Here is a 27,598-nt window from a genome sequence, read left to right as displayed (position 1 = left end):
TTGGGCAAATTATACATATTTCACTTAGTCACCCAACAGGTAAGAAAACAATTTACAGTTGACCCTTGAACAACACGGGTTTGAACTACATGGATCCACTTACAAAGGTTTTTTTTCAGTAAACACAGTACAGTACTATAAATGTATTTTTTCTTCCTTATGGTTTGCTCTTTTTTTCTGTTGTTTCCTCCATCATTTTATCAGGAAAACTTTCAAACATGTAAGAAAGTTAAAAGAACTGTAGAGCAAACACCAAACGCCCACCACCTAGATTCTACAGTGGTTAAACGTTTGTTATGTTTGCTTTCTCACATATCTGTCCATCCTTCCACCCACCAATTAAAGTAAGTTGCAGACATCAGTACACTTCGTCCCTAAATGCTTCAGCATGCATATCAATAACTAGAATTCAATGTTTATTTATGGCACTTTTTGTTCTCAAGGTAAACCTTATATAAAGTAACATGCACAAATCTCAAGTATACTATTAGATGAGTTGTAGCTAATGCATACATTCATTTAACCTAAACCCCTATCAAAATATAGAACATCTCATTCACCCCCCTCAGAGTTCCCTAATGTTTCTTTCTAGCCAATCCCTGCTCTACCCACCCTGTATTAGTTTCCTAGGGCTACTGTAACAAATTGTTAGTAACTGGATTGCTTAATGTAACAGAAACTTACTCTGTCACAGTTCTGGAGGCTAGAAGTCCAAAATCAAGGTGTTAACAGTGCCATGCCCTCTGAAGGCTCTAGGGAAGAATCTATTCCATTTCTTTCTTTTAGCTTCGGGTGTTGCTGGCAATCTTTGGTGTTCCTTGCCTTATAGTTCCTTATGATTTTCTCAATAACAGTTTCTTTTCTCTAACTTACCTTATTATAAGAACATGGTATACAATATATAGCACATAAAACATACAAAATATGTGTTAACTATTTATGTGATTGGTAATGCTTCCAGTCAACAGTAGGCTAACAGTAGGTAAATTCTGGGGGAGTCAAAAGTTATTTTCGGGTTTCTGACTATGCGCAGGGCCAGCATCACTAAACCCCATGTTGTTTAAGAGTGAACTGTATTACACTACTTAAAAGCGTGGGTGGGACTTAAAACAGAAATTACACGCACACTTCTATCATAAAAATAGTAAGATCCAACTGCTGGGCAATGATTACATGCAATACTAGGAATTTCTGAAAATTATTCTCAGACGCTACCAGAATGGAAAACACTCAACTGCAAACGGTCCTTTTCCTTTAGAACATCCTTTTGTTTGTACAAAGAAGTTCTACTATGAAAACAAAAGCTCCTTGAAATGGGCAGGCATTTTTACCCCCATCAGTATGAATATCACTTTTCCCCAACAATAGTCATTTCAGACCTTGCAAGTGAGAGGCTTCTGGGGAAATAGCCTGCTCATTTTATCCCCTCCTACTCCTCCTTCTCCTCACTATCTTCTTCAAGTCATGTTTGGCTCTTCAAAAAAATACAGAATCATTAAGTGGCCCCAGGGCCGGGGGGGGGGAAGGGGGGTGACACAAAGAGAACAAATTTTGGTAGCAAATGCTTTACAGCATCAATTTTTCACATGAACTACTACCTTGTGGTAGGTCTAATCATATTCCGCCACGCACATTTTTCATAATATGAATTCACACTGACCACTGGCATGCCATTTTTAAAAATCAACAAAAGAAAATAGGTTCTCAAGAAAACACCCTACAAGCTAGAGGCATAACAACGTGAACATGGCAAAATGCTTTTAACAGAAAATATTACCTTCCAGATTTATAAGCACATATTCGCTTGAAAAATAATTCATTATCAGTAACAATAAAACCATCACAAAAGGAACCAAAGGTCAACATTTACATCACTAGAAGCTATATGGGTGCATGCATTTTTCAAAAGAGAACTCCAGAATTTAGAGAAAATGTATTAACCTCTGATAAAAATAGTTAATCAAAGAGTAACGATTTCCTTCACACAGAAACCATCCCTTCAACAGGAGTAAAGCACTGAATCAGCATAACACACATCTAAAAACACACACGTCCACATTCCTACACTGCGTTACATTTCTGAAACTGCTTCAAAGGCACACGGAGCTGGTAACCCCATCAAAAGTAAATGCAGTGACATTTTGGTTATGTGGCTCTATCAATAAAATGAAAGTTAAACAGGAATTTAAGAAATGTAGCAGAGGACATAAATCACGCTCTTTTCATTTCAGTGAGAACATCAGCAGCTCCCTGTCTTCCAGCCTCGGGAGCCATTACTTACACGTGAAATGCAAAAGAAAAGGAATGTGTTTAGGTTAATAATGAAAGCAAGTTTGGCTAAATGTCAAGCCACATGATAGCAAGTTTCTTGCACCTCTGTATTACCAAGAAAGTTAAAACCTGTTCAATGGTCTTCTCCAATGCCAACGCACCAATGACGGGGAAATGAATATATTTCAACTTTACCTCTTCAAATCACTACCGTGGCCTGACACGTTCAGGCAGACAGGAGCCTGTCGGCAAGGGTACCGAGGGCTGATCTTTCCCACCTCAAACGGCCCTCACTCAGAAAAAGTCCAGTTATTATTAACACACGGGTACATAAAAGGGGATCTACAGTATAGAGGAATTTAACCATGCTTTCCTCAGAGTCCCAAATACGAAAAAAATTAACGATTTTAAACATCAAATTATTTCATTCAATCAAGTAATTTTTTCAGTTTCAAGAACCTCTGTGATTACCTGCATCAATGTGGCCATTGATGCCATTGATGCAGCTCCTCAAAAAAATACTTACATGCCTCCTGCGGGCGGGCGCTGTCCTCGGCGCCGGGGTACAGGCTGAGGCAGCCAGTTACTACTCCTCACTGAGCTTACAGTCTAAGGGTGGGTAACTCACTGGTCGTGTAAAAACAAATCCAGTCCGCGCAGACAGTGTTAAAACTACGGAGGAGAGGAAACAGGTATGATGGGGATATGACAGAAAGTGATGTGGGAGCGGTCTAATTTGGCCTGACCGGGTGGGCCTTGCTGAAGAGACACCTAGGTTACCAGAAGGAGCTAATTATTACAGCACAACTAGGAGGAGGGCACACCAGACCAGGGGACAGCTGGAACAAAGGCCTCAACAGGAACCAACCGGGCCACCAGGAGGCCACACCCAGTGAGGAGGGCAAATAGTCCAATAGTCATGTGACTGGAGCAGCAGGAGCTCTCAATCACAAGGGCCTCCCGGGCTCCGATCAGGAGTTCTGACTCCATTTCAGTGCAATGGGAAGCCACTGGAGGAGGGTTTACAAAGAGGAATAACATAATCTGCTTTGTGTTTTTAAAAGAGGGTTCTGGCCGCTGTGTGGGCAATGGGTTGCAGAGGGAGTGCGTGAGGAGGCTACTGCAATAACCCTGGCAAGGGAAGGAGATAAGTAGTCAGATTTGAGGAATATTTTAGGTTAGCTAATGGGACAGACATTGGGGACGAGGGTTGGAACAGCAAAAGATGAAAGCAAGGATGATTCCTAGGTTTTTAGCTGGAACCATGGGAAATGAATATTTCTGCCTTAGCTCCCTCATTTCTTCTCCAGTTGGGACAGCTAGAATTAGAACCTGACCTTCTACTTCCTAATCCAGAAGTCTTTTAATTAAGAGTATTAAACTGAGATTTCCAGATTAAGCAATCTCCAGTTTTTCTATTTTGCTATTACTAATTATTCACACAACTCCAAATAATTTCAAGTGTACATAAAAAAACAAAAGCATATATGAACCTACATGCGATAGAATTTCATAGAACACACACACCCATTAAAAACATGTTAAAACTATCCCAGTAAGGTCATGTTTAAGTTAATAGTATCAATGTGAGTGTCCTGGTTGACGATGTGCAAGATATTTTCGTTGCGGGGAGGCAAGCTGAGTGAAAGGTACCTGAGAACTCTCTGTACTACCTCTGCAACTTCTTGTCTTACATGATTTCAAAGTAAAAAGTTACTTAAAAAAATAAAAATCTTGTCCCAGGACACCGCACCAGTGGGAAACAGCCAATATCTGAGCCTAGATCAACTGATTTCTCATTCTTTCAAGTATACCATAATTTTTATTCAAATCTTCTTTAAATTAAAAGGACCTTAATAAAGAAAACAAAACAAAACACCACATCTGATTGGCCCCTGTCTTCTTTACAGCACCTGTTTTTGTTTTTATCTGTGTTTTTGTTTACTTTCTAGAGAATCTGCCTTTTTGCCCCTTTTGAAGGCGGTAAGCATCTGTGGTTTTGTTTACTTCTACCCTCAAGAACACAGTCAGCATGCAGTCAGCAACCTTAGAGCCAAAAGCTGCATTTGGCTGGTTCTGCGAGTCTATAGTAGGTGTGAAACATTGTTCTAAAAACAATTAAAATGTCTAGTTTATGTCTGTTTTCATTTCCCAGGTGAATTGAAAAATATAAATGATTTAAACCATTTGTCAAATGAATCAGAATGGAGCTTACCAAATTCGAACGGCCCAGAGTGCGGAAAAACAGTCCCCTTGGGGAGGGTGGGTCTATCTCATTTATCCAGGGTCACTGCTCTCCCAAGAACTATCGACAATGCCAAACGACCGAGAGCTGTGTCCCCATCCACAGGCGCACCACAGCACCTATAAGGTGCATTGCATTTGCCTGCCAAGAGTTACAGGGTTTCTGTTTGCTTATCTGTTTTGTTAGGGAGTAGAGGAAGGACAGGAGGAAGGAAGATACAGATTAGGGGTGGTGGCACTGTGTGAACAAGGCTCTCAGGAGCCTGGAGGCAAGAAGACCCTGAACAGCATCGAAGACCAGGTTGAGCTAGTTCCCTCTCACAAAGGCAACTGCAGGCTTGAGCTTCATGCCATGCAGAGTCACAGTCAGATACCACCTGGGACACGGGATTCGCAGTTTCTCCCCAAAGCCTATCACTATCAGGCCTGACAGCACCAACCTGAAGCCAACTTTCTTAAGTCAAAATGAGAAGCAGAATGGAAGTCTGTATCTCAGCTAAAATCCGGGGAAATCTGGAAGGTATGGGGCAGCTGAAGTCAGCCCCAGAGGACGGCAGATGGAGTGATGTTCTCTCTCCCTAGACCAGTTTCCTCACATTCAAAGCTCGCTTCCTTACCCTCTCAACCCAAACCACTGCGTAGACATGAAGATCGTCCATCAGCTCATCTCTCTCTTACCTGTCTCTCTCTCCTTTTCTAAACACATCAATTCTTCATTTGAGCCAAACAATCTATTTGCTGTCCTTCCCCTCACAGAACCCACTCATTCAAGGACCTGCTTTGTGAAAAGGGCAGGTACATAATTCAGAAAACAAAGTGACACTGACAACATTACTAAAGGCAGGAGGAGGAGCTGGATTTATTGGGGAAAAAGTCATTCCATTTGCACCATTAGGGTTTAATGTTCCAGCAAAGCATCTTGGGAAGATATCTGGGAAGAAGTACTCAGTATCTACTCTGTATGGACTGGCTTCTTCCCTAGAAGACTACCCTTCCCTAGAAGACTTCCCTAGAAGACTACCCTTTTTAGGACTCAGAGTCACCCTACAAGCATCCCCTGCTTTACCGCTCTTCCCCACCGAGATGACTCCTTCATGCTTCGTGCTCTGGTGAAACTCCATTCACTGGTATTTCTCTGCAGGCCACTGTTAAATATTAGAAATTCACTTGCACGTCACCCATCTCTTGCCATAAAGACTACAAACTCCTTGAAGGACAAGGGCTCTACCTTCTATTTCTGATGTAATCACTTTGATGCCTTTTACAGCCCACAGCACTCTGTGAACACTCAAAATGTGTTGTTAAGAAACGCCTTAGGGGATTGAGAAACCTCATACAGCCACATTTCTGAATAATAGACAGAAATAGTACAATGGCTATCTAGGGGAATGGGAAGAAATTTCTTACCCTTACTTGGCATTACCTGTCAGGAGGTTGAGTTTCAATGGTAAATGATTTCCTTCAAAGGAGGTGAAAACAAAGACAAGATAGGGGGTTGTACAAAGTACACAAAATACCTAATGGATGAGAACAAAAGCCAAATGCTCATGATGGCAAACCTTGCTTAACTCTTTTTGTGGTTAGTACTCAAATGCTAACATTATCTCATCACCCCAATACTTAAACATTTTGAGACTAAACCATGAGTAAGTATATGGGATAAGCTGAAATTAAATCCTCGTGTGAGTGTGCAGAGTACAAAGGAGTTTTATCTGTTTGGTTTACCTAATTCTTTTTTCCCTTTAGTACAATTTTAGAAATGAAAGAAAAGGTTCAATGGCCCTGGTATGACAAATGTCTTCTGGCAAAATTTAATTCAAAAGAAATGGCAGAGATAATAACATACTTTCACAGGAAAAGTTTGCCCTGAAGAAAGGCCTCTCCACTTTTGACTCTCAAAACAATTTTAGAACTAAGCATTAGCTTTAATCCAGCACTCTGGTAAGCACCAAGAAAAGAAAGGTAAACAAAACTGATTCCTGCCATGCAAAGCTATTTTCCGGCCTTTCTAACTCTTTATACGAAGCGTGGGGCAGACCTTCTCTGTACAGGCCCAGAGAGGAAATAGTTTTTGGACTTTGTGAGCCATAAAGTCTCTATTGCAACTACTGAACTCTGCCGGTATAGCGTGAAAGCAGACACAGAGAACACATAAACAAATAAGCTTGGCTGTGTTCCAATAACTTTATTTCTCGACATAAAAATTTGAATCTCATATAATTTTCACATGTTATGAAATACTCTTCTTTGGCCTTGTTTTTGTTCCAACCCTTTAAACAGGTAAATTCTTAGCTCACAGGCCACACAAAAACAGGTAGTGGACCCGATATAGATCACAGGGACTTGGCCATAGTTTGCCAACCCCCTGCTTTATACCAAAGGCAAGGTGGCAGAGAAAGGCCAAAATTAGCTTGGAAACTTCAGCTTGCCTCTAAAAGGAGAAGATTGTTGGGGAAGGAAAGAGGGAGGGAAGAGAAGGTGAACAGAGCAGGAAGAAGGGACACCATGAGAAATAAGGAAACTGCAGCCTGACGCAAAAGAAACCCAAGCAAAAGTGAAAGCCTGAGTGGTGTGGGGGAGGGGTGAAAATAAAAAGAAGCAGGAGGCCAAGTTTCTAGGGCATCTGAGGGAAATGAAAGGGCCAAAGGGAAGTCAGCTAGCCAGTGGCCCAGGGGAGGGGCTGTAGATTAAAACTGTAAGAAAGTTGAACATCATAAAAATGCTGATTAATGCAGGAGCCCAGAATTTAAGTACCAAGGCTACTGTGTGTACAAAACTATTCTCTTGGTGGGCAAGAGCAATTCTGTTGTTACAAGTCTGTTGGGGTATGTGCCTGTTGGAGAGGGTGATTTTCATTTTGCTTTTCTTTTATGCAGTGTTCCTAGGAATATCAGTTCAAAGGGGCCAATCGTGAAAGCCTTAAATCTTCAGTCTTAGAATTTCTCTCATCTTCAAAATGATTTGGCCCTGGGCAGAGACGAGCCTCAAGGGTTCTGACTGCTGTATCCACTCCTATACCAAACCTGTACCTCCATGAGTGGAATTTGCACCAGCAAGGAGGTAAAGAACACCCTCCCACATGAGAGGTCATTATTACAACAGTTAATAATAATACTGATAAAATGGTCTGATAACCAGACAGGTTAAAAATTGCACTCTAAGTTTGGTGAGATGAATGGGTAAAGGCTGGCACCCAGCAAATATTAAACAGCAACCTCTAAGAAATGCCAAAGAATCAGTGTTAAGGAGGATCAAGAACCAGAGAGTTATTATCTGCTGACTATCCAGGAAAGCTGAGAAATAAATTTTTTTAAAAAGCGATAATAGTGTTATGGGCTGAACTGTGCCTCCCCAAAAGTCCTATGTTGAAGCCCTAATCCCCAATACCTAGGTATGCAACTGTATTTGGAGTCTTTAAAGAAGTAATTAAGTTAAAATGAGGCCATTATTAGGCTGGCCCTAATCCAATATGACTGGTACCCTTATAAGAGGAGGCTATTAGGACACATGGAGAAACACCAGGGATGCTCGCACACAGAGTACAGGACCATGTGAAGAGGCAGCACGAGGGCCACCATCTGCAAGCCAGTGGGGCCTCAGAAGAAACCAAACCTGCCGACATCTTGGTGTCGGACTTCCAGCCTCTGGGACTATGAGAAAATAATTTTGGTTGTTTAAGCCACCTGGTCTGGATATTTTATTATGACAACCCGAGCAGGCTAATATAAACAGTTATGACGTGTGGACATTAAGAGGAAAGGGAGGGAGCAAATAAGGCCACCACAGATTCATCCACTCAACCAACATGTATTGGCCCCAGATCCAGATGTCTGGCAATGTGCTAGGTTCTGGGTCTACAGGGATGAAAAGCTAAGTTCTTGCCTTCAATGAACTCACAGTCTACTTTAGGACAAAATTCTAACACAGTATGGCTGTGCCATAAGACAAATATTCCCCTGGTGCTTTGGAAACACAGAAGAGGGGTTTCTCAGCCAGCCATGAAAGGGGTGCACAAAGCTTCAAGAAAGATGTGATGTGATGTCTGGGCTAAGTGCTTTCAAAAGACCAAATCAATCAAACAATCAAACAAACAAACAAAAAAACACCACCTTCTTCTGATTATTTGAATAGGACTATATTTTTGAGCTGGAGAAAATAAATATCACTGAAGAAGAGGATGTTTGTTGTGAGCGATGTGAGGCTTTCTTCTGGCCATGCTGAGCTAAGGTAGAGGACTGAAGGGCCGCTGTCCATCTGGGCTGGAGGGAGCGATTTAGAAGAAGCTCACACTGAGGTGGTCATCCAGCCAGGGCGCAGACGGGCTCTGCCCTCGGAGAACAGTGCCAGGGAGAAAAGAAGAATTTAACAGAACTCCAGAGAAGACAAGCATTGAAGAGGCAAGCAGAGTTAAGAAGCTGAGAAAGAGAAGATGGAGGGGCAGGAGAAAAAACAGGGAAGGGGGCAAAATCAAGAATGAAAGGGAGTAGCCCCCCACATCACATGCTGCCAAGACAGCAAGTGGCAACCGAAAAATGCCACTGGACTTAACCAAAGGTCACTGATGGCCTCTGTGAAAACAGCTGTGAGGAGCAGCAAATGACCACAGCTTGAGAAGTGGATCACTGTGTTCAAATGGGAGGACATTCATGAAAACCCAAGGAAATAAAAGCTGCCTGAGTCATCTTCTGAGATCGGTAGGAGGGGGAGAGTCAGACGATACAGAGGCAGTGGCAGTGATAATGGTGGGGGGCTCTCATTTTGCTCTTCCAGTCTTAACTGGGAGCAGCCTGAACACAGAGTGGGAAGGACAGAAGTGAGGCAACGGAGAAAAATGGCATTTATTTATTTTTATTATTCGTTTTAGAGAGAAAAAGCATGAGCGGGGGCGGGGGTGGGGGGGGGAGGGAAAGGGAGAGAAGCAGATACCCTGCTAAGCACAGAGCCTGTCCAGGGGCTCCATCTCACAACCCTGAGATCATGACCTGAGCCAAAACCAAGAGCCAGACACTTAACTGGAAAAAATGGCATTTACTGACTACACGAAAGATACCACCTACATTCACACAGCACTTCATGTTTGAGAGATTCATCCGTATATCCTCTCGGTTAACCTCAACAACTACTCTTAGAGCAGAGCAGCTATTTTACAACATGAAGAAATTAAAATTTAGAGGAAAATAACCGGGGCGCCTGGGTGGCACAGTGGTTAAGCATCTGCCTTCGGCTCAGGGCGTGATCCCGGCGTTCTGGGATCGAGCCCCACGTCAGGCTCCTCTGCTATGAGCCTGCTTCTTCCTCTCCCACTCCCCCTGCTTGTGTTCCCTCTCTCGCTGGCCGTCTCTATCTCTATCTAATAAATAAATAAAATCATTAAAAAAAAAAAAAGAGGAAAATAACCAAAATAATCTGCCTGAACATCACATGGCAGATAAAGGACTGCATCCTGAGCCGGGACCCAACACCTCCACATGCCTACCCGGCACTTTCACGCAATGAAGCGCTTGGGGCTCTGGGCTGGGCCTCAGCTTCCTCCTATGGCAAGTGAGAGTAAGGACAGCCTGTACCTCACACTGTTGACAAAGGTAAAGCACTTAAAGGGGCTGGCTCACCGTAAGTGCTCAATGAATGTGAATCACTATTAGCTTATACTCAAGGAGCCTAACGTGTACACAACCATACACACTGGGTATCCGTTCTTGGTGCCTATGAATAGCTGTCCAAACCAGAAATCTAGGTATCATGCTAGAATCCTTCTTCTCCCTTGGCCACAGCTCAATCAAGCGATGAGTCTTTTTAAGCCCGTGTTTCTCAACCTTCGTGTCATCATTATCTCCTCACAACTTTTCAGACAGGTTTTCTCTAATTGTATCCCTCCCCTGAAATTTCCATAGCATGGATAACTGCTTATCTGTTTATATCCTGTGGCCCTTTTGAATCTTAATATCTGACGTTTTTTTACACCATGCCCCACAACCACTTTTTGCCCCATTGGGACCATACACCCCCCAGGCAGGAGACATCTAATAATCCATCCTCCTAAATCTCTCTAAACCCATTCCCCTCTTCTCTATCCTCAATGCGAGTGCCTTGTCCTCACAATTTTTCATCTAGATTGTTCCAATAGCTTCCGAACTGGGCTCCCTGCCCCTATTTCGGCCCGCTTCCCATCCATATGCCACCGGAGGAGGCTTTCTAAAAGCAAGTCTGTTCATGACCATCCCTTTCTCAAATGTCCTCAGTTGTGCTCCATCTCAGATTGGACCTTTATACTGCACTCAAGGCCTCTGCTGAGCAGTCCTGGGGCTGAACCCCCAGCCTTGGCTGCTGCCACGCCACCCCACCCTCAGGTGCTAGCTGCATACAACCTACAGCCATCGCCTCCATGCCTTGGCACTTTGTTACCTCTGCCTAGGATGCCCTTCCCGTCTGCCTTTCTAGCGAACTCCTACTTACCCTTCAACACTCAAACACAAGGTACGGTACACATACTCTCTAAAGCCTTCCCCAATCCCATCTTACCACAGGTTGGGTGGAGCTGCCCTGTCCCTTGTACATACCTCTTTGTCACAACTCTTCAGTTACCTCTAATGATAATAAGGACAACAACTAACATTCCCTGAATGTTTAATAGATGCCAGGTTCTATTCTAAGCACTTTACATGTATCATCTCATTTATTTGGAGCAACTTGAGGGCCAGGATTATATTTTTATTAATTGCCGTACCTAACTCCCATCAAACAGAAATTCAGTAAATGCTTGCTGAAATAATGCAGGAGGCAAAGTTTTAGAATTTCTCCTACCTGCTCTTTCCCCTGACTTACACAGCCCCTCCTACAACGGTTTATGGTGTTTACTCTGGTAATAAGGAGAGGGATGAGATATGATTATTCCACCGAAGGTTTTAACAGTTTCTTTGAAATACACTCCATGATTTAGTGAAAAAAGTCATTAGGAGTGTCTTTCCAAGTGCAAGGGGGAAAAAAATCTAATCTACTATCCAGAAGACTCACATATTTACAAATCTAGTCAATTTGAGGGATATAAATAGATCTTAAAATGCCACAGGCAAAGGCTTAATCACCTATAGTGGAACAGCTTGGGAATAACAAAGAAGAGGAAAGATTTAGAAACATAATATTTAAAAGCATACAAACAGGAGACTTAGGAAAAAATCAGGTTATATAATATCCCAGTGAAACACTTTGAAATAGGATACTAATAGAAAGATAAACAGAAAAATACTTCAAACAACAGAGTGAAAAATATTCCTCATAGTTCTTTAAGAGTAATTGGAGAAGGTCATTTAAGTCCAATCCATCCCACCCCCACCCTGCTAACTGAAACGAAACAACTAGGGGCTAGCCTTAATGATTTGAAAAGACTACTTCAAGTTGATTCAGAAAGTTTTACTCTCAAAGGAAACTATGTGTGTGTCTGTGTGTGTGTGTGTGTGTCTCTGTGTGTGTGTTCTTTACACACACACACACACACACACACACAATCTTCTGAATTTTATTCTTTATTTGGTATCACATTAGAAAGTCCAGATTTAAGAGTTGGTATCAAGTAAATAATAACTTTCTGGAAACGACCGGAGTTCAGAAAAGACAGAGCTTCTAAAACAATGTCCTAGGGTAAAAACCCAAATACGGCATTTCACTCCTCATTCGTTATAAACTGTGGTTATCTCTGGGCAATAAGATTATGGGTGACTTCCATTTTCTTGGTATCTTTCCAGAGCCTTTCTTAACAACAAATATGTGCTGCTTTTATATTTGGGAGGAAAAAGAGCTGTTTTCACTTTTTAAAACATATGTTTTGTTAAACTAGTAAGAACAATTGTTATTAATTCACAAATCACTTTCATGTATGACAGCTAAGTTTCCATTTATGATAACAAATATATGTACTTTAAATCACTATATCTGATCAGTGCCATAAGGCCCCAAGATGATTTGACATACTTCCCAAGATAATGTGAGGTCTCTATGTCATCTGTATGAATCTGGGCTCTGGGACAGCTTAACCAAAGAATACAGCGAGTTAACACTATGCCAGTGTCTGGGCCCAGGCCTTAAGAAACTAGCAGCTTCTACTTCCTGCGTCTTGAAACTCAGCCACCATGCTGTAAGGAAACCCCAGCCACCTGCAGAAAGGCCTATGTGGAGAGGAACCAACAAGCAGTACCAATTTACCAGAAATATGAATGACACGTCTGGGACGTGGCTCCTCCAGCCCCAGTTAAGCCACCCCTACCGTCACTAGCTACAGCAGAAATAAGCTGCCTCCTTCTGAGCCCTGCCCAAATTGTACATTCATGTAAAAATAAACAACTGTTATTTTAAGCCACTAAGTTTTGGAGTAGCTTGTTACACAACAACAGATAACTAGAATACCATAGTATATTTTGTTTGCCTCTGCTTTTCCCCAATTATAATTTAAACTCCTTGAGGGTACAATTCCATCTTTACGTTCATCTTCATAGCCCTGCGTTCACTCACTCTATAAGCACATGAGGACTAGTGGATATCTAGCACTATGCTAGCTAGGTGCTACAGGTACAGACGTAAAAACAGTCTCTGCCTTAGAGATGATCACAGTCTATTTTCAGAGACAGACAGATAAACAAACAAACAAACAACAATAGACAATGACCACCATAATCCCACAGCTTTGGCAGAACAGCCAGCAATGGCAGACGATCAATAAACGCTGGCTAAATGAATGAATAAATCGGGTTCTCAGAACTACTTTGGGAATTATATACTATCATCCTTTTACAGATGAGGTGTACCGATTAGCGATGTATTACTGCTGAGCTCTACATTCACCCTCTTTGCCCTGCTTTGTGACACTGGGGCTGGACCCTGTGAACATTTCTCCTTTGCCAGATGGTGCAGTGTTCGTTTTCATCAAAAGAGGGCACTGGAAGGACACCGAAAGGCCATAGCAGAGGAAGGGGCTTTTCACTGTGTTTGGGATACTTTATCCCCTTTAAAGTGTACTGCCAGTGGCATTTGGGAAACCCAAAGGTGCTTACTCTCCAGGGAATTTCCTACCACTCAGCAGACTGCTAAGGATCAACTCTGGTCCACCCACATGCTCTACCAAGATTCTCAACCCAGTGGGTTGTTATTACAGACCAGCTCCAGCCTGTACCCTCTGGCAAGTTCACTGGCCACCAGCAGTCACTTCATCTCCAAGGAGGACTGAAACTCAGTCTTGGGGGTGGGGAGGAGCCTCTTGCAAGCTCTTAGTGCTTTCATCCTGTACTCTCCTTCAGCCCTAGAAAAAGTAGACCTCTTTACCCCTTCATTAGTTAAGCACAATGAACCTTTTACTAGTTAATAATTCTTTATATTAAACTTTCCTTGTTCACATTACTGTGTGGTTTCTGTCTTCTGAATGGATCCTGCCTGGCACACGAAGAAATAAAAGGGCTCAAATACAAGGGGCCCAAAAAAGGACAACTGCCCACAGCACCAACAAAGGGCTGATTCATAATAAAAAGAAATTGAAAGGGAAGAGATAAAGACTCACAAACAAAAACTGCCATGTCAATCTCATTCAGAAACTTTATTTTGTCTAATCACATCTCTTAGAAAATATTTTTTATCTTCTTTGGTGTTTTTTTAACCTCTAACTTGGTAAACTATTTTTAAAAACACAATGAAAATGTTGGCTACGTGTGAGACCCAAGGGAAGAAAGGGTCAGCAAATAAAGAAGCTGTAGCAAGCCCAGGTCAGGTGCTCTGAGACACGTGACACTGAACAGACCCAAGAACTGATATTAGGGACACGGGACTGGAGGACCAGACTGCCAGTGTTCAAATCTCAGCTCTGCGATAACCAAGTTATGTGACCTTGGGCAATTCGTCTAATACCTTCATTTGTAAAATGCAAATGATAGTAATAGTACAACCTCAAAGGTCTATGAGGATAAAGTGAGTTTATGTATGTAAAGCCCTGAGGCCAGAACCCAATCCAAATTCTCTTTCTACCCAACTCCTGACTTCAACATTCTTTTATCTGTTTTTCCCCCCAATATCTTGTGATTTTGGAAAGGTTTCAGAAGACCTATCTTGCTCTAAAAACTGCTCTCCTCTAATTTTCCTACCACCTCTGGCCTTTGACCTGGGCCTTGCTGTACTAAGATGTGGAACATTCTCCTTCTTTAAAGGGCTATCATTTTTTCCCAGGCCCACAAGTGTGGAACCTGTTCAATATAAAAAGAATGGGTGTGATATAGTATAGCGGCCATCTTTTAATCAGCTTTCACCTCTGCCTTTTAGATCTGTCCCTTCCCCACTCCAGGGACTCTGGTGTCCTAAAGGAAGGGCTCATGACTTAACCTAAGCCAGTCAGATACTGAATCTTGAGAGAAGGCACAGTGGAGGAACTCAGCTGGAGATGGTCATCAATGGCCAAAGGGCCCCAGAGTTGCCTCATTCCTCCCTTACTGAGCCCTGACATTTTAGCAATTCCTTCGAGGTTGTGAACAACGCAGTATACGTTAGAGAAATTCCTATTTTTGCTTATGTTGACAAGAAGTCTACTGCTTGAACCAAAGAGCCCACATACCCGCTGTTAGACTTACTTACATCTTTGAGTTTCCTCACCTGTACACTGGGAGTCTCTGAGGTCCCTTCCGCCTCTAACCTTCTACAGTTCTAACAACAGGGCAGGTCCCAGCAGATGTGCTCTGCTGGCTCTGAAAATCTCCATAACAACTTGGTCATTACCACTCAGCACCCATACACCTCGTACACAAATGGTGGAACTGAGAGATGCTTTAAAAGTCTTATATTTAGGTTATGAAACCACAAAGCTCTCCTTTGCCACTTATTACATCTCAGCAGTATTATTTTGGTAACAGCGTCACCACCCTCTCTGCTGTGGTGCTGAGCATAAATAGAACATGAACATTTCCAGGAATTGTCAACTTGGCACTTCTTACAAGGAGTTAAGATTTCTTTTATAACATTAACAAAAATAAAGCCTAGGACTAAACTTCTTTTAGAGGTCACATTTCCTTCTCAATTAAAATTTACTGTTTGGAAAAGTACAATATACCCTTTTTTTTCTCTGGGGAAAAAGCCCTCCAAAGAATCATATACATATACTCCTTGCTGTTCAAACTGAAGAACAAGTATAAACACAGCTGCCTATTAAAATTAAGCAAAGGCAAACATTCCTGCAGCTAGCTACAACAACAGCCTACAAGTTTGAACTACACCCATAAAAAGAGAAAGCTACCTTGCTAAGCGTACGGTTAAACTCTTACGGTTGTGCCACCAGAAGAGCTGGTTATTCGAACTGATGGCTTTCAGCTTTCAATAGCAAGATTTAAGAGCTGCAAAAGTGGAACCTGATTCCAGTACGAGGAGAGCCAATGCGCTATCTTCTAATCACAGCCAAGAAGACTTAGGCTTTTTCTACGCTCAAGGTCGCAAGTTGGAATAGGAGCAGCCCAAAGGCTCTGTTCCTTGACCCCCCCACATGGCCTCACATTCAACCTTGCCCCCCAAAAAGAGAATTAAAAAAAAAGAGATGGGGGAGAGAGAGATACCAACCAGAACTTAGTCTTCTGACAACAGGCAGGAAAGAGACAGAGAAGCCTCTTGGGCTGCATGTCTGGGAGTGACTGGAGTAGCGGAGGGAAGACAACTGGGGGCTGGTAAATGATGGGTTCCGGAGCAGCCATGGGTTGTCAGAGTAGGAGGGAGAGAAAAGCACATCTTGAAAATGTGTTTTCATAGGCTATGAATTAGTGGGCTTTGAAGGACCTGAATTCCAAATTTGATTCTACTGGGTTGAATGACTCTGAACAAGTGACTGAACATCTCTGTGCCTCCATTTTCCCATCTGTGTAGTAACAGTAATAAGACCACCTGTCTCACCGAGTTAGTGCCAGGATTAAGTGAATTAAAAAATGAAGACCTGGACCAATACCTGGCACAAAGTGAAGCCACCAATAAATACTATTATAGTTATTTTATTGGCTAAGCCATTCCCAGTCTTCCCAACTTTGTCTCTCTTCTCCTCTCACCCATCCTCAAGCCATCTTCAGCTCACTTTGTATCCGAGGGCAGCATCCAACTCATTCTCTACTGGCAAGTTCTGTCTCCATTTGGACAACTTGATCTACAGAGCACAAAGTATTCCAGATGGCTTGTAATTACCTAACAATGTGAATAGGCAATGAAAATAATTCCCCCGAATCCAAATTTATCTGCTAATTCAAAACGCTCCAATCAATGTTGTTCTGTGTACATCGAGCCCATATAGCCCCACAGAGCTCTAATGGATTTTAGTATTGGTAGCAGAATCATATCTGTGTGGGGTCTGGGGTTCTCGAACATTCTTGAGCAATAACATTCAAGAAATTCAAAGAATTAAAAACACTTGTGATTACAGAATCAAAACAAAACTACATATCCTTCTGTATCTCCATTCCTACCACCTTTCCACTTCACCTCACCAGAAAACAAGAACAACTCTTCAAGCAAGTACACAACTTTGGGAAGCTCATACTTGGGGAGCAACAAGTGACAAAGGAGCCATGCGCCTAATCAGCTGGTCAGATTTCAAGTTTCTCAACTGCGGCTGCACTTTAAAATAACTTCATGAGGTGTTCGTGCATGTCCCTGTGCTTGCACGTGTGCACATGCGTGTGTATGTGTGATTGTACGTGTGTGTGTGTCTTAATACCACTGCCCAGATCACACCTCCACATATTTTGGCATGAATTGGCCTGTGTTGAAGTCTAGGGATCAGCAGGTTTTTTTAAAGCCAGGGTTGAGAAACACTAAGCGAAATCAACCACAAGAGTCAATAGGGTGATTGATGGAGCCAAGTGGCCCATACACCCACGGGAGGGAGAAAAAAGTCACAGTGAGAATTTCTAAGAGAAAAGAACACTAAATCCATTTTTTAAAAGTGAAATGGAGGTATCCCTGCTGGGGAGAGGCCTGTCACATGGTTTGCTATTCCTAGAAAGAGCTACAATTAGCTGCCAACAGATGCATTATTTCATCAGTCCCATAAATACTTGATAAAAGTCTTCCGCTCTTCCTTTATGTCAGCCTTGCAGAAGCAGGGGGGGAATCTTCTGATAAAATGCAGTAGTAAACTATCAAAATTTCCTTTTAAATGATTAAAATTAGCATTAAAACAAATAAAATATTTTAGCAAAATCTCATCCCAGTATACCTCTAAAAGCCCTTGAAAATTTTCCTCTTAAACAAAAAAAGCATTAGTACAATTTTTTAAAAGCTTCTTTCAATTATTAACACCACAGCATAATATAATTCCATTTCAAACCCAGTGGGAGTCAAGATTGCATAGCAGAAAAAATCCTAAATCAAGAGTTGGAAGGCCTGGATTCTAGTTCAGCAATAAATTACATTAACTAGCTATGTAATCATGGGCAAGTTGACTTAATCTCCATGGGCCTCAGCTTTTTCAGAGAAAAATTAGATGATCTGTGAGTCTCTCGTGGCCTAAAATTCTGGGATACCAGAATATGTCTCCATCTTGCTGACTCTGAACATGTTTATAATTTAGAAAATGTAAAATTAAGTCATTCTGGCAATCCTATTAATAAATTTAACCAATTCCCAGCCACTATGCATAATCTGAAGGACCAAACAATAAAGACTTTGAATTTGGCACTTTTTCTATCTGAACTAGAGCTGGAGCCTTCCTTCCCCAACTATGCAACCAGGGATGGCTTCTGCCCCAAACTCCCTTCTTTTTAAATGAGAAAATGCATGAAAACCATCTTTACAATTTTTGCCACATCTTCATATCATTATTTTCAAAGAATTTTTCTTTATGTGACTCATTTTTACTTAAATAAAAGCAATGTATTTTTAAAAGTAACTTCATAAATAGAAAAGTTTTACTTGCCATAAATGGAAGGAAACCATTAGACTAATGCAACAGAAAGAAGGCAACACAACTCAATTCCAGCTAAATACTGTTGCTCACAGAAGGCTTTAGGCATAAGGAACTTTTTTCTCTTTGTTAAAAAGAAAAACTGGCAAGTGTCAAGAGAGATGCTACAGCAAAGGGAGGCTTTCACCTGCATGTCATCACCACTGAAACAGAAAGAAAGAAAATGACTCTCTCACCATGTGATTCACTCCCATATCTGCATTTCATCTAAAATCATTTTAAAAGAACCACCCAAGATCACGGCTGTGCACACATCTCACATTTTGGGAAGCACAACAACAAGTGGTCGAGACTGGGCCTTTGCTGACTCTCAGTGTGACTCAGCTCTCTGTGAGGAAGGTTCTTATCCCAGACGGGCCTGGGCTCTAGCCACACTGTCACCGAAGGCTCCCCCCGGAGCTCCCATGCATCTGTGGTCCCCTCTGTCTGAAACATTCCTCCTCCAGGTATCCACTCTGCTGTAGGATTCAGGCGTCTGCCCCACGTCCTCGTGGCAGAGAGGCCTTCTCTGACCACCCTGCACCATGCGCGGAGCCCTTCCTCACCACCAGACACAGTTTTTCTTCGTAGCACTAGCATTCACTCATTCGCTTACTGTCTTTCCCCATCAGACTATAGCATCCGGTGAACTCCAGAAGAGCAGGGGCTTTGTTTCCCACAACATCCTAGCACCTGATGTCAATACTCGGTATCTCTTCGGTGAATCGATGAATCCCCTCAGCTGACCCGGAGGTCCTTTGCATGTCTTCATTACCTCATGCCCGGTATCTGGTTGGTCCTCAGGCGGCGTAGGATGATCACACTGGGGCTCCCTGCAGACTCTGCCCTCACACAGGGACAGGTCTCGCCATGGACGCTGACCCACCACTCCCCCTTGAGTACACAGGATGCCACAGAGTGAGCTCTACCCAGCTGCAGTGGAAGTGCCTGCAGAGACCACAAACTACATAAACTGAGAGCAACATCGAACCTATTATATGCAGAGTAGGGCCAATTCATGGTATGACTGGAGAATCCCAGGCTAGAAATCTCTCCAGTAAACCTATTACAATGCCTCAGATTTTTGCCATTATTGCTCAGTAATTGCAGATGGAGCCAAGTATACATCTGAGAGCCAGAGTACATCTTGAGATAGTAGCTGATGGGCCTCTGCATGGTCACACAAGGCCAACTCCAAAAGGAACAGGCTGAGCCCTGGAGCCCTTGGATAGTGGGGAACCAGACCAGCCCTGCATCCTGCGCCAGTGAGGGCAGCCAGTGTCAGGGCACAGGGTCCATGGTGAGGACCAGCTCAAGCACAAGCAAAGTTGACGCAAACAGCCATAGGAGGCTCAAGAGTTAAGGCATCTGGGGGCGCCTGGGTGGCAGAGCGGTTAAAGCGTCTGCCTTCGGCTCAGGGCATGATCCCGGCGTTACGGGATCGAGCTCCACATCAGGCTCCTCCGCTATGAGCCTGTTTCTTCCTCTCCCACTCCCCCTGCTTGTGTTCCCTCTCTCGCTGGCTGTCTCTATCTCTGTCAAATAAATAAATAAAATCTTTAAAAAAAAAAAAAAGAATTGAGGCATCTGATGTTAACATATGAGGCACTGAGCTGTGTTCCAAGACATCTGTCCTTCATCCTTGCCAGTGGCTAAGAGGACGTAAAGCCAGAATCTAGCCTACAGAGAAGGGGGGAGGAAAAAAACCTCCCAAGCCTAACGTAAAACTGGTAAGTGAGAACCACAGCAGAGACCCAGTCCCACAAACAGGGCCAACACGGTGGAACAGGGAGTCCTGGCGCCCAGGAGTCACTCCCACCATGACTTAGGCTAAGTCCCACCAGCTGGTGAGACTGGGGCTGCCATAAACCTCTTTTCCAGATCTAGATTAGCTCAGGCACCAGGGAGACCCTGTCAGCAGATATGGCTCATGAACAGTAAAAAGCCAGGCAGGCAGGCACATGCTGCCTACACCCAGACTCAGCACTGTTCTCATCTCCTAAAAGACCAGACAGGAGCCCAGAGAGGACTGCCAGCTGATCTATTGTCTACTACGTGACCTTGGCCAACAAGCGACACACCATGAAGTATCCCTTCCACAGTGCCAACCTGATTTAAGTAATTTTTATTGCCAGAATTTCTCTTCTAAAATATAAGAGTCCTCACAGGGTGAGAAAAACACAAAATCAATTAAGCATTAACATCTTAGACTTTTTTTCCCAACATAAATAGGAAGACCCATCAGCTAGGTAGACTCTGAAAGAATCAAAGGTTTAAGCTGTTTTTTTATGTTTTAGGATTTGCTGGGAGTAGGGTTTAAGAGACCAGAGAGGATTAAGATACACCTGGATTCTTCTCTAATAAAAAGCAACTAACTAGGATCTATCACCAAATAGGGCCTGTTGAGGCAACTCAAAATTTACAAGTGAAACACAGAAAATAAACAAGCAAAGAGGAAACCAGGATTCTCTGAGAAGCCCAAAACAAGAACACTTTTTAATAAAATTAAATCAGCTCATTCTTGGAGAAGTTTCGGCCTTTTGGCCAAAGGGAAAGCCATTCCTGCCCATTGGTTCTCAGACCTCCCAAGAGGAGACCACCAAATCTATACAAATTAATTAATAATGACAATCAAAATGAGTAAAAGATCACACGAGGTTAATACATACACATAATATATAAGCACCACATCTTCCTACAGTTTAGTTCCTCGAACTTCAAAAATGCTTTCACAAAAATTTAAATGGATTTTTTAAAAGCTTATTAAAATTACTCTTACAACACTGGAGAAGCACGGGGTCCTGGGAAAAAGACCTCTGCGTCCATCTGCACTTTTTATAGGAATATTAAATTGAAGGCATCTCAACTCTGATACTCTCTCCAGGATTTTCAAAACAAACAAACAAACAAACACTTAGGTTTTCAATTAACTAAGTCCCAATGAATTTTAGAATTAAAAAATCACCATCAACTTAATTAATTTAAACACTGAAAGTTTAAGGTCCCAAATAAGAGAAGGCTGTTAACTAAGAACTCCTTTAAAAATTATCATTTCCCAATTAATTAATTAAAATTAAATCTACCATTTCCTCCATCCCCTATTCTCCCATACACATTATAATATTTTTTATTTATATCTTTATCTTGCTAAAACTTATGGTATTGCAGATTTTCCATAAGTGGATTTTAAAAGTGATTTTTATGAGGGAAAAAACTACAAAGTGAAGAAGGGAATGATAAACGTCAAAGTCAGGATTTACCAATAAGTAGGGGTTGGGGCTGAGGTAGGCCTGGGGAGGAACACCCAGGGTCCTCAAAGGCAATGATAATATATATTTTTTTTAAACTGAGTGATGGGGAGACAGGTGTTCCCTGCACCATTATTCTCCATACCTTACTTGTATTTTATAATCTTACTTAAAATACTCAATAATTAACAAAAGTTATTTTAAAAGTGAGTTTGTTATTATCATTGCAGAAGGTATATAGAAAACATATGTAAATCAAACTCTCTCTTCAAAACATCTGTAAATAGCTGTGTTACTCTGACGAAAAGTAAAACAAGTGTACTTAAAATTTGTATAGTAGCCAACCTATCTTTCCATTTGAACACACCCACAGAACTAACAAATTAATATTCTTCATGCAAACTCAATTTTTCTCACGTTACACTGTTTCATTCTGTTTACTTTTAAAAACAAACTAGTTTTTCCTCAACTTCTGTGTAACTTTCACCATTTGGTAAAAAAAAATCATAATTTTTTTTTCTTGTTCTCTGAATAAATCCGAAACCATGAAAATGGGGTCACACCTCTATAAACAACATACAACAGGACTAGTTACATCACCCAAAACGATTGTAAAATTAAATGAAATATTTTGGTAGTGACGGGGTTTCGGTTTGCTTGTTTTGTTGTTTCCAACTGTCTGGTGCCAAGAGGAATCTCTAAGTCAAATACCAGGAAAAGACACTGGATACCCTAATACTTCTCTTAATGTGTCCCCAGTTCTATGTTATTTATTCTGCTTTCAGTAAAGTTGCAGAAATGTCTTAGATACTTTAGTTTGGATCTGTTCACACACCTGAAGTATTTAATTTTGTAAGGACACTCAAACTTGAGAATTCCTGGGGCCCTGAAAGGATGGCTACTTTCAGTATTTCAAAAACCCTAAAACACTTTTACCTGTAATTCGGCCATGCTAGGAAATGAAAATGAGTTTGCTTTTTCCACTGGGATTTAACCAAGCTTTCCTAAGTTAAGTGGTTACCTCATGCAGAGCAGATATTCAGACATAGGTCATTAATAAAAATAGAAGGATTCATCATGATTAGTTAGTACGTGTGGTCTGAAAAATCATTCAAAATATGAGGTCGGGGCGCCTGGGTGGCACAGCGGTTGGGTGTCTGCCTTCGGCTCAGGGCATGATCCCGGCGCTACGGGATCGAGCCCCACGTCAGGCTCCTCCACTATGAGCCTGCTTCTTCCTCTCCCGCTCCCCCTGCTTGTGTTCCCTCTCTCACTGGCTGTCTCTATCTCTGTCAAATAAATAAATAAAATCTTTAAAAAATATATATATATATGAGGTCCATGAAAAGGAAACCCAAAAACGAAAACAAAATATGAGGTCCATGGGACAAAAATAATAAAATTGGTCTTTTACTACTGGCATTTGTTTTTTAACCAGTTATGTTGGTATTTTTAAAACTGCAACAACAAAGTCTGAGGACCACTGTCTTGGAGGAGTTCTATCACAGCTTTCAAAAACTCCAGAGAATGTTGATTTCCTAACTGTTCAAAATTTGCAAGTCAACTTCCAGTTTTTTGTTTATTTATTTCTTTTTTAATTAATTTTATTTTATTTATAGATTTTTTTTTTATTTTAATTTTTAACCAATTCAGCTCTCTGCTCCTCCAGCTTTGTAAAACAGTAAAAGTCATGGAGTTGTTAAGAGAAGTGTTTCACATCACATCTTCTTCCTGCTACAAGCCAGGCTCCTAACACCGGAACTGCTTCTCTTCTCCATAGCTTCCAACTTTCTTTAAAATCAAAACGCGACCCTCCCCAAACTACTATTCTTATAACATTAAATGTTCTGGGTGTCTGAACAAAGCCAAACTAAAAAGACCAACTTCAAATCAATAACCTTTAAAAACTTACTTAACCAGCTTTCTAAATAATCCCCTTTGGCCATGCAGGATAGCCCAGGGAACAGGTGCAAGGCGTGCCTTCCTAGAGGCTGTCTCCTCCTTCATGAAGCTGACCTTTTCCAGCCAGCAGCTCTGGCACCCCACAAATCAGTTATCAGTAAGCCTAATGCCTGCTCTCCCATCTGCACTTTCCAAATGGCTCCCAATGCCAAGGGCTGAGATATGACCTGGCTCTCAGATGAGAACATGCCTCCCAAGTGACTTGCCAAGTTTCCCTGGAAGCATTTCTAAATGTATTCTCTGACCTCCCTCCTCACCCTCTCAATCACGGCTCATTCTTCCTTCCCTGCATTTCCTAATTCCACCTCCTCATCCTGTACGTCCAATACCATGTGCCTTCAGTCCAAACTCCTTACTCACTCCCAGCCTAAAACCCCAACTTCTCATCCAAAGGACACAGTTTCAACAAGTTTGCGGCTGGTTTGCAGTGATCTTTTTGAGGCCTACCTGCAGGCAGCTCCGTTATGGCTTCTTCCCTTGCCTTCTCCAGCTTCTCCCTAACCCAGGGAAATTCCTGCAGAGAATCTAGGAATGCATCAAATGCTTTAGGACCTCTGGAAGGCAGGATATCCAGCAGTAGCATTGTTTTCCGGAGGCCTGTGGCTTGAGCTTTGATTTCTTGAACATGGTTTTCTGTCAAGACCCCTTCCTGGTAAAGATACTGAAGAACCAGTCCCTCCACCAGTACCTCCGCACCCAGCTCCAGGCGAAGGGAGCGAAGCACTTGCTTGTCTCTAGCCTCCATTTCTCCCTGGGAAGAGACAAAATAGTAGCTCAGATTACAGGGAGCTGACCAAACCCCCTAAAACAGCATCGTGCATGCGGCCACAAGCTCCTTAAGGTCAGGTACAACTTTGAACCTTAGCAGAGTGCCAGGCCGTGGTGTTTAGTACACAGCTGTTAAACCAAAGCAAAGTAATTTTGAATGTTTCCGAACATACTGAACAACCGTGAATATGAATCATCTTTTCTATTTTTGTTTTCCACACAATGAATCCTAGCTCGATTCCTTGCTTGATAAAGAGATTTGGAAAAAAAAAAAAAAAAAAAAAAAACTGGGCCAGGGACCCTGCTTAAAAAGCAACTTTGATCTGAGAATTACAGAGCAGCATTTCATTTTAACATACTTAAAAAGAAACAGGGGCTTTATTTTAATATAGCCTTCATCAGATATACCCCAATACCAGAAAAACTGCCAATATGCATGCAGGTGCCTTTCTGACCATGGGCATTTGCTGAACCTGTGTAACAATGGGAATAGGCACCAGAAACCGGTAGGTACCAATAGGCTAAAGGTTCTTTTCCCCTAAGAGAAAAGCCCTATTCACCATTACCTCCAAGAAAAATATTTATTGTGTGTGCCTCTACAATAAACCTTATATATGGTCACAGACTCCACCCCTTCCCTGTAAGAATTCCGAATCTCTATCACAACACTGCCGGAACCACACATGTATGAGACATTTAGTGGGGATTTTTTTTTTCTTTACAAGAAAAAAATGTCCACACACCAGTCCTGGTCAGTAGCCACGCATGAATTCAAGGCCTGTTTTCAAGACCACTGCCCGAGTTTGAGGGCGCTTGTGTGGAGGCTACGAGAGTAAAGAAGCGATGGGGAGTGGCGAGGAGGCGGCAGATGGGGCTTCCAGGCACCCACAGAAAGTACGACCGGCCGGCGGCCCGACGCCACTCCTTCGAGCAGCCCTCGGTGACGTCCGGGAGGTGGCGGGTGAGGGGGACGGTGTGCACTTTTGGCTGCCGACTCCCATTCGGAACTTTTTACTCCCTGCCTCGCCAGCTGAAGTCCTGTTATGTTACGAACACGAAGAACTATGAGGGGTTTTCGGGGCAAAATCTGACCAACTACAAAGTGGGTGCTGGGAATGATCTTCGGAGCGGACCGAAGGGGGAGAGCCCCTCCCCCCGGCACCCCGGCAGCCCTACCACCACCCCAACCCCGGCCCGGCTCGGAAACGCCGCGAACAAGTAAGGGGGGGGCGCGGGGGAGCCACGCAGGGCCCAGGCCGCAGACGCCACGGTGCGGGGCCTTCGAGAAAAAATGGATACGGGGTTTCTGGTTTCCTGTTACTTACGTCTGCAAACACGTATATTAAAAAAAAAAAAAAGAAAAGAAAAGAAAGAAAGAAACCGCAACCGGAATCCAGACTGTTAGGAAACCTGTACCATAAGCACCATCTTTGTTGAAGGCGAAAGCCCTGAACAGGAAGTGCTGTCGCCATCTTTGTTGAGGGCAAACACAGGAAGTGCTGTAGCCATCTTTATGGGGGGCCAAGTGTCGGACTGAAGCCTTTTCCGCCATGTTTGCTGTGGGTAAACAATATAGCGGCTTGAAGATGGAAAAAAGTAGCATCACTTAGGGGGTTATCTAAGGAAAAAAGTACTTTAACACAGGAACTCCACCACAGTCTTGTACACAACTGACATAAAAAATAGTCAGGTGTCAAAAGTTACCTTATCAGCGAAGCCTTCCATGATCACTCTATTTAAAATTGCAACATTCATCTCCGGCACTCCCCCTCCCTTTTCCAACTTTGTTTTTATCTGTAGCACGTATCACCATCTTATTAAAACTTTTACTTAATTATCTGTCATCTGTTTCCCTCCACTAAAAGGTAGGGTCGTTTATATCATTATATATCACAGAATTCCTGTCCACAAAGAGATTACAAGTCAGTAAGCCGGGATACAGCTGCAGCAATCAGCTAGCTACTCCAGAAAGAAAAGGATTTGTCACGGGGAATTGGGGACATTCACAATCATTAGAAAGGCTGGAAGAGGCCTGGGCATCCGAGAATGACTCCCTAGACTGCCTAACTGACCACAATCGCGAAGGTGGATTTGGGAAGACACCACTCCACGGTCCCCACCTCTTCTCAACACTGACGGATCAAGGCACTGGACATTGAAACACTGCTGCGGAAAAACCAAGGTCTCTACAGCTTTATCTGCCAGCAGCATCAAAACAGCACCTGCAAATCTTACTCTGATGTGTGCAGTTGGTGAAACCTGTTTCGCATGCAGACCATTTGCAGCAAGGGTGTCTGAGGCATGTAGCTTGGAGCTTTCCAGCTTCCGAAGGGCAGAAAGACATTCTAAAAAGCGAATGGCTGTTACTGGGGGGGGAGGGGGGGTGTGACTCGCTGAGTTCACCACATTTTTCATTCGGAAGGCAAGACAAATGCTGATCCAAATGGAGAGAGAGATCAGAATATCAAATGGAGGGTCATTCCTGAATTCCTTTATGAAATGAGGCAATCAATAAACACCTTCATTGATTCACTTTTAAATCAATTGGGTGATAAATGCAGAAAGTCATATACCTGCTGAAAATCGGTTGACAGTAACAGGAAAAATACCTCAAATATCATTATTTCTATAAAGGTTTTCTCAAACAACACCTCTAGTGGAAGATGAAAATCTTTGTAAGCAAATCAATAGAAAGCAATTCTAAACGTCCCTCCTCAAAACCTTCTAATTTTTATAACCAGTTTAAAATGTTACTATAGCAATATACCATTTTATTATGCCAGTAGTGACAATTCTCTTACATGGGTGGCAGGTATTATTATTATTATCTTTTTTTTTTTAAGATTTTATTCATTTGACAGAGAGAGAGCACAAGCAGGGGGAGTGGCAGGCAGAAGGAGAAGCAGGTTCCCTGCTGAGCAGAGAGCCCATTGTGGGGCTTGATCCCAGGATCCTGGGATCATGACCTGAGCCAAAGGTAGACAGTAACCAAATGAGCCACCCAGGTGCCCCTATTATTAGCATTTTACATATGTGAAGACTGTGGAATCAAAGTGGACAAATGTCCTAGCCAAAATTTCACAGCTAATTTATGCAAAACCTGAATTCTAACCAAGTCCTTCCAATTTCAATGCCCTTTCCAATAAACAGTGTACCGCACAGCCAT

General features: G+C 42.5%; 1 protein-coding gene across 2 annotated transcripts in view; it reads right to left on the bottom strand.

The window, feature by feature from the left end:
* The window catches only part of CRADD (CASP2 and RIPK1 domain containing adaptor with death domain), a 170,258-nt gene extending 143,496 nt beyond the window's left edge, over positions 1 to 26,762 (bottom strand). For both annotated transcript variants that reach the window (XR_005836713.1, XM_040637320.1), the window contains exons 1-2: positions 25,758 to 26,762; positions 24,112 to 24,415 (exon numbers count right to left, since the gene is read on the bottom strand). Coding sequence is in view for 1 of the 2 variants with exons in the window: in XM_040637320.1 (XP_040493254.1) it covers positions 24,112 to 24,415; positions 25,758 to 25,904 (451 nt within the window). In the remaining variant the exon portion in view is untranslated. The remainder of the gene's footprint in view (positions 1 to 24,111; positions 24,416 to 25,757) is intronic.
* Between the last annotated feature and the right edge of the window lie 836 nt (positions 26,763 to 27,598).

This window comes from Ursus maritimus, unplaced genomic scaffold (genome assembly GCF_017311325.1).
Source record: "Ursus maritimus isolate PB19 unplaced genomic scaffold, ASM1731132v1 scaffold_21, whole genome shotgun sequence".
Lineage (NCBI taxonomy): Eukaryota > Metazoa > Chordata > Mammalia > Carnivora > Ursidae > Ursus > Ursus maritimus.
The sequence above is the reverse complement of the archived record's forward strand: the minus strand, read 5'-3'. Positions and strand labels throughout refer to the sequence as shown.